This window comes from Caloenas nicobarica, chromosome 4 (genome assembly GCF_036013445.1).
Source record: "Caloenas nicobarica isolate bCalNic1 chromosome 4, bCalNic1.hap1, whole genome shotgun sequence".
In the NCBI taxonomy this organism is placed as follows: Eukaryota; Metazoa; Chordata; class Aves; order Columbiformes; family Columbidae; genus Caloenas; species Caloenas nicobarica.
This window is the reverse complement of record NC_088248.1, coordinates 66,111,950-66,131,791: the sequence shown is the minus strand read 5'-3', so window position 1 is coordinate 66,131,791 and position 19,842 is coordinate 66,111,950. Positions and strand designations below refer to the sequence as shown.

At 42.1% G+C, this 19,842-nt stretch overlaps 1 protein-coding gene across 2 annotated transcripts in view; it reads left to right on the top strand.

Annotated features, from left to right (window-relative positions):
* The window catches only part of CRMP1 (collapsin response mediator protein 1), a 49,667-nt gene that overhangs the window by 8,524 nt on the left and 21,301 nt on the right, over positions 1-19,842 (top strand). The window contains exons 2-5 of one of the 2 annotated variants that reach the window (XM_065633379.1): positions 48-67; positions 8,550-8,638; positions 14,243-14,427; positions 15,612-15,776. In XM_065633379.1, coding sequence (XP_065489451.1) covers positions 48-67; positions 8,550-8,638; positions 14,243-14,427; positions 15,612-15,776 — 459 coding nt within the window. The remainder of the gene's footprint in view (positions 1-47; positions 68-8,549; positions 8,639-14,242; positions 14,428-15,611; positions 15,777-19,842) is intronic. The other variant, XM_065633378.1, reaches the window with a different exon arrangement.

Here is a 19,842-nt window from a genome sequence, read left to right as displayed (position 1 = left end):
CTTGTCCACCTTGCACGTGGCTGGCTAAAGGACCATGCGGTGTGTAGAGCTGGGAGACCGTGGAAGGGTTGTTCGTGGGCTGGTGCTGATACCACAGGAGATGAAGCAGCAAGTGTCGCAACTTGCTATGTATTGAAGGGGAAGTAGATACATGAGGCAACACAACAGGCAACAGGGAATAGAGTGTACTACCAGCAAGTTTGCTGATGACACCAAACTGGGAGGAGTGGCTGACACGCCAGAAGGCTGTGCTGCCATCCAGCAAGATCTGGACAGGCTAGAGAGTTGGGCGGGGAAAAATTTAATGAAATATAACAAGGGCAAGTGTAGAGTCTTGCATCTGGGTAGGAACAACCCCAGGTCCCAGTATAAGTTGGGGAACCACCTGTTAGAGAGCAGTGTAGGGGAAAGGGACCTGGGGGTCCTGGTGGACAGCAGGATGACCATGAGCCAGCACTGTGCCCTTGCGGCCAAGAAGGCCAATGGCATCCTGGGGTGTATTAGAAGGGATGTGGTTAGTAGGTCGAGAGGTTCTCCTTCCCCTCTACTCTGCCCTGGTGAGACCACATCTGGAATATTGTGTCCAGTTCTGGGCCCCTCAGTTCAAGAAGGAAAGGGAACTGCTGGAGAGAGTCCAGCACAGGGCCATGAAGATGATGGAGTGGAGCATCTCCCTTATGAGGAAAGGCTGAGGGAGCTGGGTCTCTTTAGCTTGGAGGAGACTGAGGTGTGACCTCATTAATGTTTATGAATATGTAAAGGGTGAGTGTCAGGAGGATGGAGCCAGGCTCTTCTCAGTGACAACCAATGATAAGACTAGGGGCAATGGATACAAACTGGAACACAGGAGGTTCCACTTAAATATGAGAAGAAACTTCTTCCCGGTGAGGGTGCCAGAGCCTGGACCAGGCTGCCCAGGGAGGTTGTGGAGTCTCCTTCTCTGGAGACATTCAAACCTGCCTGGACACCTTCCTGTGTAACCTCATCTGGGTGTTCCTGCTCCAGCGGGGGGATTGGACTGGATGATCTTTTGAGGTCCCTTCCAATCCCTAACATTCTGTGATTCTGTGAACCGCAAAATGTGTCCAAGTGCAAACTACACACATCTGTATCCACCGCATTAGTCGATCATGAATTAGCATTGCTAACATCATATTCAAGGACATTTTCTACTGTTCTGCTTCTCCTGCACCCACCTCCTCTGTCAGAAAAGGGTTTCCTTATGGTCTTAGGCAGATTTTGACTGTGAATGGTACCAAGGCTGATGTGTCCTAGTAACCTGATGCAGGTTTCTAACTACAACTTAGATAAAACTCATCTTTAGTTCAGTGGCACGCAGCAGCCAGCCATGCTGTAAATTGCTGTTATTTTTTACCAAGTTTAACTTTTCCTGTGAATGCCTTGCTGAGATTTTGAGATCAGCTCTAATTGACGTAACCTGTGTGCAACCCAAGAGATGGCTATAACAACACACAGTGCAATGGGTTCAACCCTTGAGCCCATACTTAGGTGAAACCCCTGCTGATGCCAATGAATATTGTCATCAATAAGATGTTTGTTGTGCTTCCCTTCTAAACACAAAGCAAAGATGACATTTACAGTGAAGACATCCCCATGGAGTTTGTAGCTGTAGGAGTAGCCTTTTTAGACTGTGTGATTAAGGAGTGAAATTGCTAGCTGAGTAGAAAGTCAGGTCTCCAAAGGGGAAACAAAAGAACATCAGATCTTTTAAATGAATAAAGATGAATGAATATATTGGCTACAGACCAAGGTACAGCATTACTGCCATCAACATAATCCTTCTAAATGAATTGCCATATACTGGAGTGCATTAGTTAAGAAAAGAACCTTGAAAGCAGGATTCTCCATTAGTGGTGAATCGGAAATGATGCCTAGCTAAAAATTACTTCCTATTGAGGGTAACCAAGATGTGAAATTCTGAAGGAAGGGTGGTGCTGATTAAAAGCAGATCTTCTACAAGCAGAAAGTACTTCATGAAATCCCATTTACAGCTTTTTGATCCTTATGAAAGTATTTTAACCAAGCATTCCTCTTGGGAAGGATGTCTTTCTTCCTTTGCCATTAAGTTAAAAAATGTTACTTACTTGTAAGTACTTTGCTAAAAAAAAGGTAATTTAACTGCATTGTATCTCAACTGGCTCTGAATCTGAACAGATCTGACAATAGACAACCAAATATATCCACAAAAGAAATATTTTAAAAATCTTTTGTATATTATGGGAAATAACTCTGCAAGGAGGAATGCAGAGAAGCACAGAAGAGCTCTGAGTGTCTCTCTCCACTGTCTGCCAGTGGGACTTCTGCCTTTGAGAAACTTCTCTCTTGCAAGTCGTGTTCTTGTGGAGATTTGGGTAATCAAGGAGAACACAAACTTCAGCCTGTGGCCTTTGAACCTTCCCTCTAAATTGTGGATGCTGTGTATTTTCTAACTCTTAGTGACCTTTTTAAAGCCTTAGCAACAAAGGATTCTTCCTCTTAAATGCTAATAAGAGGAAAAATGAATGCCTTGGCTGCAACTGTGATAATGTAGCCTAATGCCTTCTTATGTCTATTGTGTTGCTTAATCTGATGTCTTCTAAACCACACAAATTTATAGGCAGAGAACCAGAAATACAGGTGGATTTGGAAATTAAACTGTTTTCTAATGGCTATTTAGCATAAAATCCTTAGTCATCTTCAGGGCCATTGACGAATCTGGATTTTAGAGAATACAGCCATTGTTGCTCTGGTTATGTAAGGACAATGGTATATTCTAGTAAGTCCTTAGAATTATGCAAAGGATGAAATCACTGTTGAGTGTTTAGTACTGCTTTAGGCCTGGAAAATCTGGGGCTAAGCCTTTTGCAAAGACTTTTTCAGTTGGCCATGGCTGCAATGCAGCAATCGTAGAAGCCCAAACCCAAGGATGAAGCAGCACTTAGACCTATATGCTGGGTATGTTGTATAAAGTTCATTGTAGCTAAATTATAAAGCAAATTGTAAATAATTAAAAATAAGTTATTTACTTGATTTGGAGTTGGAGATGTAATATGTAGACATTCCTTTCATGGAAGAAAAGGAAAAATGTGATAGCATATATCAGAATTGCAGAATTGAAGTCTGGACAGATGCTGCTATTTGACAAAAACACTGCTCTTGAATTCTCTTTGAATATTTTCAGATAGCTAGAATAGATAAAGAGAGATTTTTTTTTCCCCCTCATGCTCCATCTTGTGCAATAGAGGTGTGGTTTTCTCTGAAAGGTGCCTGCAGTGCAGTACCAGGGATACCAATACTGTAGAGAAGTGTGTGGTTTGCTGTAACTTGTGCTGCATTGTATTTTGACATGCTGCACTAACTTAAAATAATATTTGTTTATTAAATATTATATCAGAAGATGGCAGTTTTATTTACGTTACCTTGTTTTTCATTAGTTCTAGAAGCAGATTGAGAACTGTATGTGTAAAAAAATGTATTTGAATTTTGTTGTTTGTAATATTTTTGAATACCTGTAGCCCTGAGTGGAGTAGATGAATTAAAGAAAGGCTAATTTTAAATTTCTTTGCAATTGTTCCTGCTCTAACATTTGAATCTAACATTTGGATCATATTTACAAATAACATAGAGCAGAATGATTTACTGACCAAGGGAATTTGACTTTGCTTATAGCTGTGCAGAGCCCACTGCAGAACTGAGGACAGCAGCAGGGCTCAGGCTCATCAGCCGGCAGGTTGATGCAGATGCTGCTTGTCTCTGCTGGCCTTGTACCTTTGGAGTGTATGAAAATATGGACATGTTTTAAAAGAGCTGAGCCAAGCTGATTTAAAAAACTCAGCAAAACAGGCAATTTGTTCAAACTGCGCCTGTCACTAGCTTACAGGTATTTCATGTTGCCCTTACCGTAATGCAAACAATAGTTGTAAGGGAGTGAAAGCCACAGCCTCGTGTCTGAGCAGCCAGCCCCTCCTCCTGCATGCAGCAAATGATGCTGAGTTTGTGGCATCTCCTTCTGCTGCCATGAAAATTGCTGTCATGTCGCAGACTAAGCTCTGTGGCTTTGCTGCCAGATTAAGCAAGAGAAGCTAGATCGCTGTTAGCAAAGAATCACCAGGAAAGCAGTGTGCAGGGTTTGAAGGTAAAGAGCTGTGAACGATAGGAACAACTATCATACTTAATAGCGAGCTGAACCGGGAGGCGCCAGAGCGCTTGTAAAATGGAGCTGCAGGGAGACAGAAGACAAGCATCATTGCTGTGCTGATGCTGTGTCATAGCCAGGCACAAGGCCCGGAAGCAAACAGCGTTGTATTGATGTAGTCGCATCATTGCGGCAGCGATGGGCAGAGGAGAAACACCTCAGCTCCCACACCTCGCGGTGATTGCTGAGCAATGGCATGGGTTTGCAGCGGTGCTGTCTGCACGTCACATGTCAATGAGAGCAGGGTATTTTTTCCCCTTGAATCTTGGCACCTAGTGAATTGCTCAGTTAATGTGTTCAATATAAACCCGGCTCTCTCTTTTGCTGTGTTCTGTGCTGTTTCTTTGGCAGGCTGGAGGGAGGAGAGGGTCCTGGCAGCTTTCCTCGCCTTGCACTGGGGAGAGCTGGGTGGGCAGCTGCTTCTGCCAGGCGATGCACTGAAAACTTGGTATGGAGCCTTTAGGGCTCAGCAGGCAGGACACCAGTGACTGAGACATCTGTTAGCTGAATATAAAGGTGGCAGCCACCCTAGAAAGGCTTACATGCTTGTCACCTTCTGTGTTGAGTGAAGAGTGTGTTGTTTTGTACTGTGAGAGACCCCAAAGGTCACTGGAGTGGCTGAGGGTACATCTGAGTTCTAGGCAAAAAAGTTGTCCTGCCTGAAGGGATTTACAGCTGGGAAGGGGAAATATGGATCACTGCTCTGTGATTAATACATGAGCTTCAGGTCACTCCTCCCTCCAACCCCCTGTGCTTTTCCTAGGGTGCTACAGAGTGTGTCTGTCCTCCAGCCTGGAACCTTGTCCAGGTAGAAGAGAATTTTGGTCCCTAGTTTTTCTGGACATTTGGCAGTTGGTAAGAAAACTGCAAGCAGCCTGCATCAGGCCCCTGGTAAATAATAAATGACTCCTGACCACGCACAGGTAGGCTGCGTGCCCAAGGAGGCTAACCTACTTCTCAGACCCCATGTGTGCCCGGATTTCTGTCTAGGATTTCACTGCCGCAAGTGCCAGTGACCTAAAACAGAGAGGAGCACGCAGGCGTCAGTGGCCATGGCCATGGTGCAGGGTGGCAGCGTCCCTTTCCCTTCAGGCCAGGGCTATGCCTGTCCCCAAAGCCCAAAGCTTAGGCTATGGTGAGGGCCAAATACACACATACTGACCCAAGGGTTTGTGTGAAAGTTTATTTAATGAAGAACATAGCAACTTGCTTGTCAACATTAACCCATGCCTCCCTGCTAGTCAGTTATGTTTGTGTAATTTTTCCATTGTGTTAATGGAAATGTGTCTATGGGTAGGTGCACACAGGTGTTTGGTATTGCCGCTTTGGCTCAGGACCAGCCACCCCTGGTGCAGAGCAGGGTGCAGGAGGCAATGCCTGTTTGCTGGGGCACAGGGTGCTGCCAAGGTGGCCACAGAGCACTGAAACCGCACCTGGGTTGCTTGTGCCCATCAGCACCACCTGTGTAAAGGCACCCTGCTTCACTTGTGCTCCTGGCTTGCAGTGATCTGTAATGTGTCCTACAGACATGCTGACAGCTTGAGCTGGTTGGGAAAAGTGCCAACGAAACCCTTTTTCTTCTGAATTTGCTGGAATGGAAATATATGTCAGAGATGTTTCCGCATCTATGAAGTCCCAATGAAAGCTGGGCAGAGCTCCATGGCAATCTCCCTGGTGGCTTGGCAGACTACCTGGGGAGCATCAAGATTTGTGGTTTTTCGGCATCCTGGTCTCCCATGGCTTCCTATTGCTGGCTGGGGCAACCTTAGCCACAGGCCAGCTCAGCTGCAGGATCTGCTCCCTTTTGCAACAATTTTGAATGGTTTGTATTTTCTTCTGAGTGGGAAGGTGTCAAGAATTAAAACATTGAAAGTCTGCATAAAGTGCAGTTTTCTTCACCAGAATTTCTTACACTCTCCGAAATTCTGAAGAAGGCAAGATGTTGTAGCTAAAAATTCAGTAATCCTTTATAAACTCTAACAGGCTTAATTTAATGGATAACTCTCATAATTGAGTGCTTTCTTGAAACTGTATTTGTATCCTAAAAACCCTGAGACTAAAAAGTTTCAGATTATTCTAATGCCTAGTTTTGCCCCTTGTATGTGTATATTTACATATAAAAATGTAGAAAATCCTTATGTGAATTATTATTTTTTTGGGGTTGTACTTCTGCTTTATTTCAGTCTGCCTTATTTTCCCAGCCTGTTACATTTATTTCTACTTATTATGCATCTTCTCCTGTTTTAAAAGAAATAAAATGTGGAAAATCTTGATGAGCATGTAGATTTTTGACTCATTAGCAGTGACAGATGCAGTGCTCTGGTAACGTTCCCTGCCCGTGTCAATAAGCTCTTGCCTCTTGGAATTGGACAGTATTAATGTTTAGGAAGGCAACTGAATGAGCTTAAAAAGAGCTCACAAGATGGTGGTCTCTGCAGGTCAGCAGGCAGTGTAGTAAATCATCCTGGTGAGGAGATACAACTGCCAGCACGTGGCAAAATAACTTATTAGCGTTTGGGTTGCTGATTCACAAGTCCTGCAATTACAAATGAGAGCAGAGAGCCTGGGGAGAAAACGGCGAGCCTGCTCTGGCAAATTCCAGGCTGAGGACATGCATTCATCTCTGTCCTTTAAGGAGGGGATGCTAACATCTGAGGCAGGTCCTGGGGACACACTTCATTGTATTTTGGGCTTTGTTTCCCCCAAAGTTTATCTTGCTGCTGCAGCACATGGAGAACAGCCTCAGACCGTATGTGTACATACTCTTTTGTCATGTGCTGTATTTGAAATGTCTTTTTCCCCTTTCTTTCTCTCCTTAAAATGTCTACTTCTCCCTTTTTGCTTTCCTAGAATGATACAGAGGGCAGTTGAGGCTTTGAACCTGCAAAATGTTCAAATGCAAGCTGGAAATGCTACATGTAACTAAGAAGTTACATTGAAGAAAGATTGTTGTAACACCCCTAGCTCTGACTTAGCACTTTTTAGCCAACACATTTTTAGGAGGTCTCTAGTATTGTCCTGGTTTTATAGATGAGGGAATATATCAACTTGTTTAGTTGTTTTCTAAACTGGGAACTTGGGACGTGCATGGTTTATATGTGTGAGTCATCCTGTAATTAAACCAAGTATTAAGTCTGGAGTAAGTAGTATAAATCAAGGACAAAATGGAGATTCTGAGTTATTGTTTAGTGAGCCAAGGAAATAATTTACAATAAATGGCTTTTTATATATATGTATGGCAAAAGAAGGTTCTGACTGCTTTATAGTATTCCAGCATTCACGGTGACTTGGCAAAAGACTTTCCAAAAGTGTTATGTACTGAAGTTACAGATTTGCCCTCTCTCTGGGTTGGTGGTAGAGTGCTGTTGTTTCCAGGGTGACCTCTTCAATGAGAGAGTTAAATATTGGTTTTCAGGAATATGCAGTGGTAAAATTTGCTTTCCGTAAAATGTATTTTTTGGGAACAGAGTGTAACCATTTGAATAGAGAAAAATGGAAACAGGTGATGGTTCTGAACAGTGCCCAGCAGACCTGATATTTGAACAGTTCTTTACAGGAAAAAATGTTTGCTTTCTGGCGCTTTAGGAAATACCAGGAGGCAGTAACTCTTTGCTGTTTCTAGGATATTTCAGGTAAACCAAACTTTTGAGGCTGCACTCCTGGCTTCATTCACAGAGTGAGATACAGTGTGGGGAGCCTCAGTACAGAGTGCCTTTGAGTAATCAGCAGCCTGTGACCTGCAGGAATCACAAATTAGACACCATTTCATTCTTCACGCCCACTAGAAACTAGATTTTCTGCTGTCGGTCTGTAACACAGTACAGAAGGCACAAGTGGTGCTGCAGCCAAGTTGACCCTGCTGATCTGACATTGCTTAAAGCAGTTTCCCTGGGCAGGAGTTTCTGCATTACCGAGCTCAGCAGTCTCTCTTGACCTTGTCCCTTCCCATTTCAAGCTCAGTTACTCATCCAGGGCTGCTGAGAGTCCCAGGTGAGCTCAGTTCGGTCATTCCAGTGTTGGGCAGTTTATTCTGTTAGCTTCTCTTCCCTTTTTGGCCTTTGTACAATAAGGTGGTGGTAAAAAGGGAATGTATTGGGATTTCAAGTGTTTTCATGTACAATGAGTTCTGCTTTGACCAAAAAAAAAAAAAAAAAAGAAGTAAACACTCAGTAAAACAATGTTTTTTGTCTCCACTGTCTATGTACCCACCTGAATCTATGGCATAGAACTTTATATAGGGTAAGTGCTTTGATATTAACGGCTTTCTATAAAATGTAAGCCTATTTGTTATCATCAAAATATTATTATATTTATTTCAACAAACCCACATTTCTTCCTCTTTTTTTCCCCCCAGAGTGACCGACTACTCATTAAAGGTGGAAGAATTATCAATGATGACCACTCCTTCTATGCAGACATATACCTTGAAGATGGACTTATAAAGTTGGTTTTTTAAAATATTGAACTTTCTTTGCATGATTGTTAGACTACTGTGATTTCTTGATGGTGCTGACCTGAAATCTTTCAGCCAGCATCTTGGTTACCTCTAGACGTGGGGCCGTAGTAGAGTGGTGTTAAATTAGGAAATTCTGCCATTTTATCTTTGCTAAGATTAGATAAGTAGACAATTTCTTTATTGCGAGTTGAAGGTATTTGCTTTTCAAAGAGTTCAATCCTAGTTTCTTCTAAAATAGTTAAGACAAGTAGGCTATCTCAAGAAGTAATGCTAAGGACAATGGGTATTTGTAAGTCCATTTATGATGGGAGGCTCATTACAGCTTGTTTCTCCACAACTAAGCAGGGTGAATGCAGCCATGCTCTGAAGAATTGTATGTCACAGAAATACGCTCCGTGTTACACAGCTCCAACGGGGACCTGCTCCTTCTCAGTTCTCCTGTTGGTTAATGCTGAAGTGCAGCATGTTCTGTTCTTACAACATTGTTATGCATTGCTCATATGTCCCTTTTCTTGTTTAGTAAAGGTATATAATCTTAAATCTTCACACAATTAGACAGAAAATCCTACTGATTTATCAGGATATAAAATACAGGAACTGGGAAATTGTTCCTTAGGTGGAAAAACATTACGTACATGTTACTGATAGCCTGGGAAATGGTGACTGAGATGTCTATTTATGTAGTTTTACTGGTCTTACCTTGGCTTAGTGGAGATGGGGGTCTCTAGTTTTGCAAAGTTATCTAGTGTGTACAAAGCACTCTGACGTACAAAAGGATCAAAGCCTTTTTCTTGACTGCTAAACATTTCCACTAGTAGCCTAGCAAGTTTGGTCTCCAGAGGCTACAGTTTAATGCACAGAAACATAATTATGGCTATCTGGTAAATAATTAATTACCTACTTGTTCTCAGAGCTCCTTTTTGTGAGAAGATACCATCAGATTAAAAGTTTGATTCTTTATATATCTGTGGCTACTTACATTATTCATGATTCAGGTTATTATAACAGGAGAAATTCTGAACACTTTTGTCTATGGACTGTGCAGTTTTCTTTCTAATGCTTCGCTCTGCCATTTCAGTTGTAATGTTTCTTGCATTGCAGAAGTGGCAAAAGGAGCATATTGTTTCAAGTGGAGAAGGCACAAAATTTTGAACATGTATCTTTTTTTTTAATAGCAACAATCAACCAAGTTGTGCTCTCTTTGATAGGCATTTTAGTTGAGTTTTTCTGTGCTTTTGTTTGTTCAGATGCAAATTTCCTAGTAACACTTACAAGCACCAGAACTGATGTAACAACTAAGTGCATGAGATGCTGAGAGTCTGAAACTGCTGTGGATTTTTTGCCTTGATTGTAGAAATGCAATGGTATTTGGTGGGCAGGTTAGCAATGCCAGGCTTTCAGCTGCCCTTGTTAAGTGCATGGACTCCCTCTGAAATCTGTGCATGGATCCATACCTTCAGAAAGCATCTCAGTTTCCCAAGACAGCTAGGATTAATAATGAGTAAACAGGCAATATTTTAGTTTTTAAAATGCCTTTCTTTATCTTTGCCCAAGGAGGTAAGTTTACTATTCAACACCCCAAGTCGTGCCTGGTTTCCTGGATTTAGATGACCCAAGATGTTTCTTTGTAAACTGTGCAAGAAGTCCTGGTCTGAAAAAGCCGCTAATTTGTGAGAGCAGCCTGATGTGAGATGGACTTGTTTGGATGATAAATTCTGCAGTCTAGGAAAGCACTGTGTTTTCTGGGACTGGTCTCTTTTAGTTTCTCCAGCTGGAATTGCCTATTGTGTCTCAATATTTAACATCGTTGTTAAATGTTGCTCAAGATCCTTTGGAGCAGGACTTTGAACCTCAGGCATCCACATTTCAGCTGATGCCCTTACTCCCCAGCTGCAGATCCCACTGATAATACAGAATTCTTTCCACAGAATGGAGCAGACACAAAACCACTCAGCCCAGAATAGGAAATAGTGTCCTGGTTTTGCTGGGATATAAAAGATCTGGGTTAATTTCCTTATTCTGCAGTGGAAACTCACTGAAAAATAGAGGGTTGGGTTTCTCTTGCAGACTAATGAAATCAGTAGGGTCTTTTAGTGCCTGTGTCCCTGCAGACTGTCCTGCAGAGAGGAATGCAGGTATAACCTTGAAGTTGAAGATTAGCTATAGTTTGGAGGATGGTAGATGTGTTCTTGTACCTATCAATGCTCAAACTGGCTCTCTAGATACAGGGGAGCACTGATGCATGTGGATTTTTCTTAGAGAAACTTAAGCACACTCAGACGACAACTGAGAAGCAGTTCTGTGGTATCTAGTAATTTAGATATTTAGTAATTTAAATTGCTGTTGGCACATAAATAATATATTTTGCCTACATCTATCCTGTCATTTGTTATCCACATGAGGAAAGGAGCCCTGGTTTCCATGCCAAGCGGCAGGTCACACAGTCTGGTGCTTGTTGTCCTCTGCTCTGTTCCTGCCAAGGAGAAGGTTGGGTCCCTCCGGGCTGGAGCGGACTGACAAGTGTGCAAGATGGGTGACTGGGGATGGGGTCTCCAGAGCTGGGCAGGTGATGAGCCAAGTGAGAGGGAGCCTCAGACTCCTAAAAGAGATCTGGGCTTGATAATGACAGAAATAACTCCACGGAGTCCCAGGGGAGGTTTTCAGCTTTCTCAGGTTAAGCTTATGAAGAGTTGAAGCTTGCTGTTTCTATTGTACTTTAATCAGCTTGTGTACGACAGAATTTACCAGTTTGTTCAGCTGAAGGATGCAGACAGCATCAGCTTTCCATGAGTCTGATTTTTCTAGTTGCTGGTGCATCAGAAGACTAGCTCAATCATTTATACAGTGTCTAGAATACAGTTATCTGTGCTATTGTATTTTTTCACCTGCAAGTAACTGAACCCCATTCTTATTAACATACACTTAGAATTAATGAGTGAGCAATTCAGAAATTCTGTTGCATTATCTCTTACTCTCTGTTCTAGTCAGTCAGAATAAAAATAACCTTGAATGCCAGTGAAGATCAGCCTTCTCCCAGCCTTAATCTTGATGCCAGGGCAAGAGATGAGACAGGCTCCTGACAGGTAATAGCACAGCATCATCCACAAGGGCCATGTGGTCCCAGGTCACTTCAGCATGGATGCCAAATAAGCTGTTACTCAACTGTACACTGAAAATAATAAGCAGGGGGTCATCAAAAAACTTCAGTACATACTTAGCACTCTTTCAATCCATTAGAGTTGAACAGGAAACTGGTAGATTCTGATTGTGTAAGAAAAGTAAAATGAATTGCTTTACATTTTTGTGTAGATTTTCTTTAGTATTTTCAGAAGGTGTGGTAGTCTCTGGAGGGCAATTCCACCTTAGACATATTTAAATGAGATTGGTCATAGTACATTTTTTTTTTTCCAAGTTCAATTTTTTAGCCACACAAACACTGTATGAAGGTTGATGATTGATCTGATTAATATCTTGGGAGTGGATTCAACTAATGAAAATTAGTGAGACACTGTTACTATACATGGGGCTACCTAACTTTATACAAGCTTTTAATGTGCTCATCATAAATAGTTTGTGTTGGAAGGGACCTTCAAAGGTCATCTAGTCTAACCCCCCTGCAATGAGCAGGGACATCTTCAACCAGATCAGTTTGCTCAGAGCCCCGTCCAGCCTGGTCTTGTATGTTTCCAGGGATGCGGCATCTACCACCTCTCTGGGCAACTTGGGCCAGTATTTTACTGCTCTCATTGTAAAAAATTTCTTCTTCATGTCTAGTCTGAATGTCCTCTCTTTTCAGTTTAAAACCATTACCCCTTGTCCTGTCGTAAAACATCCTTCTAAAAAGTTTGTCCCCATCTTTCTTATAGGCTCATGTGTTGGAGTGCCTTATGGTCTGCCTTTGCGAGTCAGATTTTACCAGCAGAGGAGCTTCTTGCACTTTGTTTGTGCAATTGGATGTGCTGGGCTGCTGCTGGCTTTTGCACATGTATCAGTTCCCTGTTTGTCATGGTATTATAAGTGTTTTGCAGAGCTGTAAACAGGTTATGACATGCTCTCAGTGCTGTCCATGTTGATGACTGTTAGATACCAGACATGGAGCTGTACGGCTTCAAGCCGCGATATTACCAGCTCTCACGAGTAAGCCCTTTTGGATTTGTTCAGTGCTGAGTGGCTGAGACCCAGCTCGTCATGCTGGGAGGGTTGCTAACCTGATGGCTGTGCTTCCCTCCAGCCAAAACCCAGAGCACCGCGGGAGCTGAGCTGCTGGAGTTGACATTTTTGCATAGCATATGAAACAAATTCTTGACCTCATGGGGCTCTTTATTAACTGGTGGTTTGGCCAAATTCCAATGTGAATAATTATCCCTGGTTTTTTTCACTGGTTTTAATTAATAGCTATATTAATTTTCAGTTCTAGCTTGTTGCGATTGGCTGTTAATCAGTTGCTGTATTTTGCTCTGTAGGTGGAAGTTGCATTTTAATATGGGAGAAACAGATTCTACAGCTCAGATGTCTGGGGTATTTGTTTAGCTGTGGATAAATGTTATTTTATCCCAGACAAAAGGAAATTAAGGCAAGGCTGTGTGTCTGTAATACGAGATAAACTAAGTGAGTTTAAACTACCTTATACTTATCTCTAAGCCCAAATATATTGTGCTGTAACAGTGCAGAGCCATGGCTTCTACACAGACCCGTACCTTTTCCTGTTTGGCACCATGCAAAGTAGAAAATAAAAATGTAATGTGGCTTTAAAAAGTTAAAGATTAATTTACTCATAGTTGTGTCCATGGATACTAAAAGTATTTTGATTGTGAATGTCTGGATTTTGCTTGATATCAACATGGAGGAGAGATTAATATTTTTAATAGTGGAAAAAAATATCCTGTTTTGAAGAACTGAAGAGGAGAAGATGGCAACAGTTAGTGAACATTTTTTTTCCGCACAGTTGTGCACAATGTTTCACTAAGTTTTAGCTGTAAAAGAATGGTGAAGAATATGTGATATGGTAGATTAGAGGTATTTGGGTCTTTTAAATATGTATTTCTGTATCTTAGCATCTTTAGATTTCTTTTTAAGTAACAAATTGCATTGCTTATTTACAAAGTAATTGTGCCTCCTTTCTGATGTGCCCTGTGCTTCTGCCATATACTTAAAATTCTACCCTGCTGTCATATTTGATCTATGTTTTTCTGTTTTCATCTAAGAGCTTAAAATACAAAACCAGAGCCCCCAAGAGAGTGTTAACTCTAGATATTTGTAATTGTTTGAAGATAGGACACTTAAGTCTCACCCTGAATCATATAAAAAAATAATCAGTTCTTAATGCTGGTGTATTACAGCTTCTTTATCAGCCACCAGAGCAATGCAAAGCAGCTGGAGCACACGGCCCAGCTACTCAGGCTCATGGATTTTTTGTTCTGCCAGTGCCGAGCAGAGTGCCTGGAGCGGGTGCTTGAGCTTCCCCTTCCCTTTGGGGTCCCAGTTCTTTCTGTACAGCCCCTTGGTTCCTCTCCCTTACGTGCCTCAAATAGCTTCTGTCCCCCGTGTTTCTTTGTTTAAGTAGAATAATATTGTTTTTCCTTGCTGCCTAGGCAAATAGGAGAAAATCTGATTGTTCCTGGAGGAGTCAAGACCATAGAGGCTAACGGGCGCATGGTTATTCCTGGGGGAATAGATGTCAACACTTACCTACAAAAGCCCTGCCACGGAATGACTACTGTTGATGACTTCTATCAAGGCACAAAAGCAGCGCTAGCAGGGGGCACCACCATGATCAGTGAGTACTAGCAATACTAACTCTTCCCACCTCAGGCTGAGGTTCATGTAGCACACGTGGGGATAGCTACAGCAGGCTCCATACTGATTTTCTGAGATCTTCTGCAATTAATCTTCAGATTTCTGGGCAATGTGTTGGAGATCCATTCATGTCACCCAGGGTTGGCCTGAAAACGAACCTACTCTCAGAAAGAAACATCGTCATGGGGAATTGTCTCTTGGATTTCCCTCTGAAACGCAAACACTGAGGGATAATATACCCGCTCCTAGGATTTTTGAAAAACAATGTAGTTAGTGCTGTAACTACATGACACAGAAAATCTGACAACCTGTTGTTCCCGCTTAGTGACATTTCAGGGGTTTTGGAAATAACAAGATGCTTATTTACGGATCTGGAATGGAGGAAGCCCTTACTAGAGATGTCCTGGAGGACCATCTTTCTTGGTGGAAGACAGAAGTGTTTCTAGTTGTTAAAGACTCTTATTCCGTCTACTAGATGGCAGTACAAGATTTATATCTTTCTTAGTAGCAGTGTCTTGGCTTTTGGTTAGATTTTGTGAGGCAGTTTTTCAGGTGACACAAAATGGGCTTAGCTTCCTTGTGTAGAAGAGCTGCCCAGTGGGTTTTACTCCCACTGAATTGGAATGTGGCTTTTTTTTTCTGAGTGTTTGTGCTCTACAGCATCTCTGTTCAGACCTTTGGCTGTATTCCCAGTTCTGGCTGCTGAGAAAGCCTTCGACATCTCCATTGATATATTGGTAAGGCAGAGTGGGCCAGTTCAGTGACTATGAGGCACTGGTTAATAATAATGCTTACCATGGAATACATAGAAATGGACACTTCAGACAGTAAATACAGGTAAGTCCAGAACTCGTGGTCTCTTACAAAACAGTAATGGGAAAAACAAAGGTTCTCTAAACTGTGAGATGTTTGTCTCTCCCACTGTGTGTCTGCTGATGTTGCACTGAGCAGGTTGCCAGAATCAGCTTTAGCATAGACTGTCCACATAGTCTGCTGTACCTGAGACAGCAGGACCTGGCTAACATCCCAAAGTTACAGTCTACACACTAACTGCCTCCAAGGCTGCTGCTTTGGCCAAGATGCTGGAAAGCTACTTACTCACAGGCACCAAGGCAAACTGAGCAGTGTGCGGTCTGGGTAACAGACACTGAATCTCTTTTCCAGTTGACCATGTGCTTCCAGAGCCTGGATCAAGTTTACTGACCTCCTTTGAGAAGTGGCATGAGGCAGCCGACACCAAATCCTGTTGTGATTACTCGCTCCATGTGGACATCACCAGCTGGTATGATGGGATTCGAGAAGAGCTGGAAGTACTGGTGCAGGATAAAGGTTAGTGATTGAAAATTAGTAGCATTTTTTTCTTTTAATGAAATATATGGAGGTAAAATTTTGAAGTATTTTAATGAGTGCATCATCCAGAATGGAAATGCACAAGTGCTGGTTATGCTGCCCAAGTTTCTGCACTGCCTTGAACTTTTGTATTCACTTGCTGCTGTGTAAAAGGGACCTAAAACTTCGCCCATTAGTGTTAACCAGCAGCAAGGCCAATAGGTCGAGGTTTACCCCAATATAGGCATAGAAAATTAAACAATATATGTTGTCAGATAAAAATGTATCACTTTACGCTTGTTTGTACATGTGGAAATAGGCTCAGACATTCCATAGTTAGGTTTTATTTTAAGACAAAACTCAGAGATCAGCATTTAGGGCAATCAGCCCAGTCACCTTAGATCCTCTATTTCAGGGGTGTCAGACTCATTTTCACTATGGGCCACATCAGCCTCCTGGTTGCCTTCAAAGAGCCGAATGTAGTTTTAGGACTGTGTAAATGTAACTACTCCTACTACTCCTTCAAAGGCAACTGCAAGGCTGATGTGGCCCCCAGTGAAAATGAGTTTGACACCCCTGCTCTATTTCGTGAATGGAAAGAATGAGACATTTAAAAGTAGCAGTTCAGATTTTAACTAAACTGGAATTTGCCCATTTATCTGCCTCAAATTAATTAAATATGAACGGCACATGTGTCCGAGAAACGGTCATCACAGGTTATTGCTTGTTTCTCAGCAATGCCTTAGGATAACTTACTAGACTAGATTTTTTTATAAAATGTTGCTATATTTTAAAATAGGTTTGAGTTATTAGAAAAAAGTGATGCTACACTTAGGTACATAATATTGAAAAAAATGTTCTGATATTCTGTAGTGCTTGGTCTCCAGTGGCTTTCCCTGAAGTTACCAGAAGACTCCTTGTTTTGAGACTTAGAAAAAAACAGGTCACTTATTTAGGAATCTATTTAAGACTTATGGGCTTGACTCAGCTCCATTAACAGGTCTACTATCATGTGAGGTGCTGTAGATTACCCTATCTGGACTCCAGCTACCACACCAGAATAGTACAGATGAAACCTCTCATAAATCCTTTTCCATACATGCAGACTTAGTGTGGCAGTTTCATATATGGAGAGAATCTTGTTGGCATCAGATACATATGTGTGGACAATTGAATCTAGTCTTCAGAAAAAATAATTTTGATCTAGTTCCTCAAAATTATGTCTAAGAGCATGGATTTTTTGTCCAGAAACATAATTTTTTCAGAAGTTTTTCACTTGATACTTTCCTTGAAAATTCATGGATATTAATTAGGAAATATTTTCTGAAATGGTATTTAGTTACTCTGGGTAAATCAGAATGACCCTTGTGCTGGGAAGTATGAGTAATATGTGTATGCAGCATCCTTTGTAAGGTGTAGTGCTAGTGATGACTTAGATTTGAAAAATGCTCTTTATATAGAAATTTACTATCAAATAAGAAAAACAAAGCAAAATCCTATTTTTGAGTGAGCAGTTTTTCACTGAGATACTATGGATGTGCAGCCACGTAGGGCAATTTATCCTGTATTGCAGCATGTTAGCAATACACATGCTGTATAACCAGATTTTAGGCAACAAACCCCTTCAATCAGCAAGATTAAACATAATTTAGACAAACGGCAGCTAGTCTTACGTAGCTCTTTATAACATATGTGATTTTTACAAGGTAATGACATCTGTCAACACCAATGGTGCCAAATCTGTGCTGTTTCCCTGCTCTCAGCATTAACATGGTTATGCTGCTGTGCATTAGCTGGCTGTACTCTCAGACGAGTATACTGTGCCTTATTTCAAAGGTTACATACTGTTTTCCAGAGCTCCCAGATCACAGGTGGCTCAGCACTCCTGAATTTGCCTGAGGGCTTACATTAAAAGCCTGGTGCAGACAGTTAGGTTAATAGTTCTCTCCAACTATAGAAATTTGAGTTTTCAATATAAATCTGACCTGCCATTCACTCTTCGGGGCAAGCAGGAATCTGTTCCTTGGTTCCTGAAATGGAATGTGTGATGGGACCCTTGGTGGCCTCTTTGGTAGCAATAGCATTAGGAGGTCACCTTTGTTCTCACAGATGCTGCAGTATGTCTCAGGCAGTCAATGTGAATTACTCTTGTGTTAGGAGACACAAAGTAAGGACGAGTATGAAAGCGTAAGCACAATAGGAAATATTTCAGTGTGGCAGGGGCTTTCAAATTAATGGATAATATCTGCTGATAATTAGAAACATTTGAGCCAGCTGGTGCAAATAGACTTGATGTTAATGGAGTGACACTGGTTTTCATCAGCTGGGAATCTGGATTGAATTTGTTGGGCTGATTGTCTGGTGGGTGAGTTAGCAGAGTCACAGGGCTGAGCTAATCATGTTTCAGTACTGTGTGTGCCTAATACAATCTTGGCATGAATAACAGGGGAGCTGCTGTTGAGGTGCCTTGTCATGAGGTATAATTGAGTAATTGATCAGTTTTAAATCAATACAAAGCTAATTTAAGGAGACACAAGCTTTGGAAGGGCCTAAAGATTTTGTAGAGCCAAAAGATTATAAAGATTCAGGCTTGTAGCATTTTGGCAGCTAATTTGGAACTGGGCTTCTCCAGTATATGCAAAGGAACAACAGCCTGAAATGTGTTGGCAGATGCCTCACTGGTTCCTTTAAGCACTGTACTTTCTCACTGTTCAAAAAAACCTGTAGCACTTTATGAAATTTGGAGAGGATCCTGTTGGGTACTCCTGGTGCGAGAACAAGCAGGACATTAAGAAGAATGTAGTATGTAAAAAATGTTAAGCATTAAGGTCCATAGACCATGGACCAGGTCTTTTGAAAAGCCACGTATTTCTAATGATTAGATCAAGACACCAGGCCAAGTCATTAGGCACAGTGTCTAATCTTGGATAAATGTATACGTAAATTGGTGTTATTTTATCTTGGTATCTGGTAAAGTTATCTGGTTCAAACCATCTCTCCTGTTAGCTGCAAAGGCAGCCCATGAGATGCCTTTCCACTTTGTGTGGTAGCTGGGAGTGTGGATGTGCATTTCGATGGGAGAACTCTGCCTCTGGGCTGTGAGAGCTCTTGGTACGGAGCAGGCTCAAGATCTGATGGCAGGATCCCTGCTGGGATCCCTTCTACTCTCATTGACTTCAGGCAGAACATTAATCTGAGTGGGAGCAAAACTCATAGTCATTTTACCATTTACTATGATAATACAAAGGCAATAAAAAAAAGGAAGATAATTCATATTACTTGGGTCCATGTATGTCTTCCAGCCACAGTCCCCAGAGAAAGCTGCCTTATCTCCTGTGGGACTGTGATTAAATGAATTACCTTTGGCTAGATCCCAGTGGATAAGAGAGCAATAGGTAATCTAGCTTATTGCTTACAGAGAAATGTGTACGAGGGGATTCAGTCGTGTGCCTTCACTGAGGCTAGTCGGTACAGCTCGGACCAGCCTTGGCATGTCTCTCGTTGCTTCATGTGTGCATGGTCACCCATGCAGAAGGGTGGCTCCCAGCTGCAGCTGACATCTGAGACATGGCGTGGGTTTGTGAAGAGAAGCAGAGCTTTCCTCCAGGGCAGGCTGGGCAGCCGTGATCAGTCAGAGGGGAGGAAGATGGTGCCGCGGGCATAAGGCTGTAAGCGCTGGCCCAGGGAAGGCGTAGTCAAGCTTAGTGTTTCAAAGCAGGGACATACTGAGTGCATTGAAACTGTGTAACGAGGAATAGGCTGAGGGATTACAGTTAGTAAAGCCCATGCGTGTTTTCTGGGAACTTGAGAAACAAGAAAATCAGAAGAAAAGACAGGTTCCCAGGCTGATGGGGCTCCACAGTGCAGGCTGGATTTGCTCAGTGTAGAAGTCAGCAAGGGAGGGCCAGCTCCCGCTTTGTATTTCTCCCTGAGCTGCCTGGCTTTAGCAGGAAGGCATAATACCAGGGATCATTTAAAGGTTTTATCCTGCATATATCCTAGGGTATTTCAATAATGTAATTGTGAATAAACAAATTCTTTGTGTGTGAACAGCTATGGCCTCTGC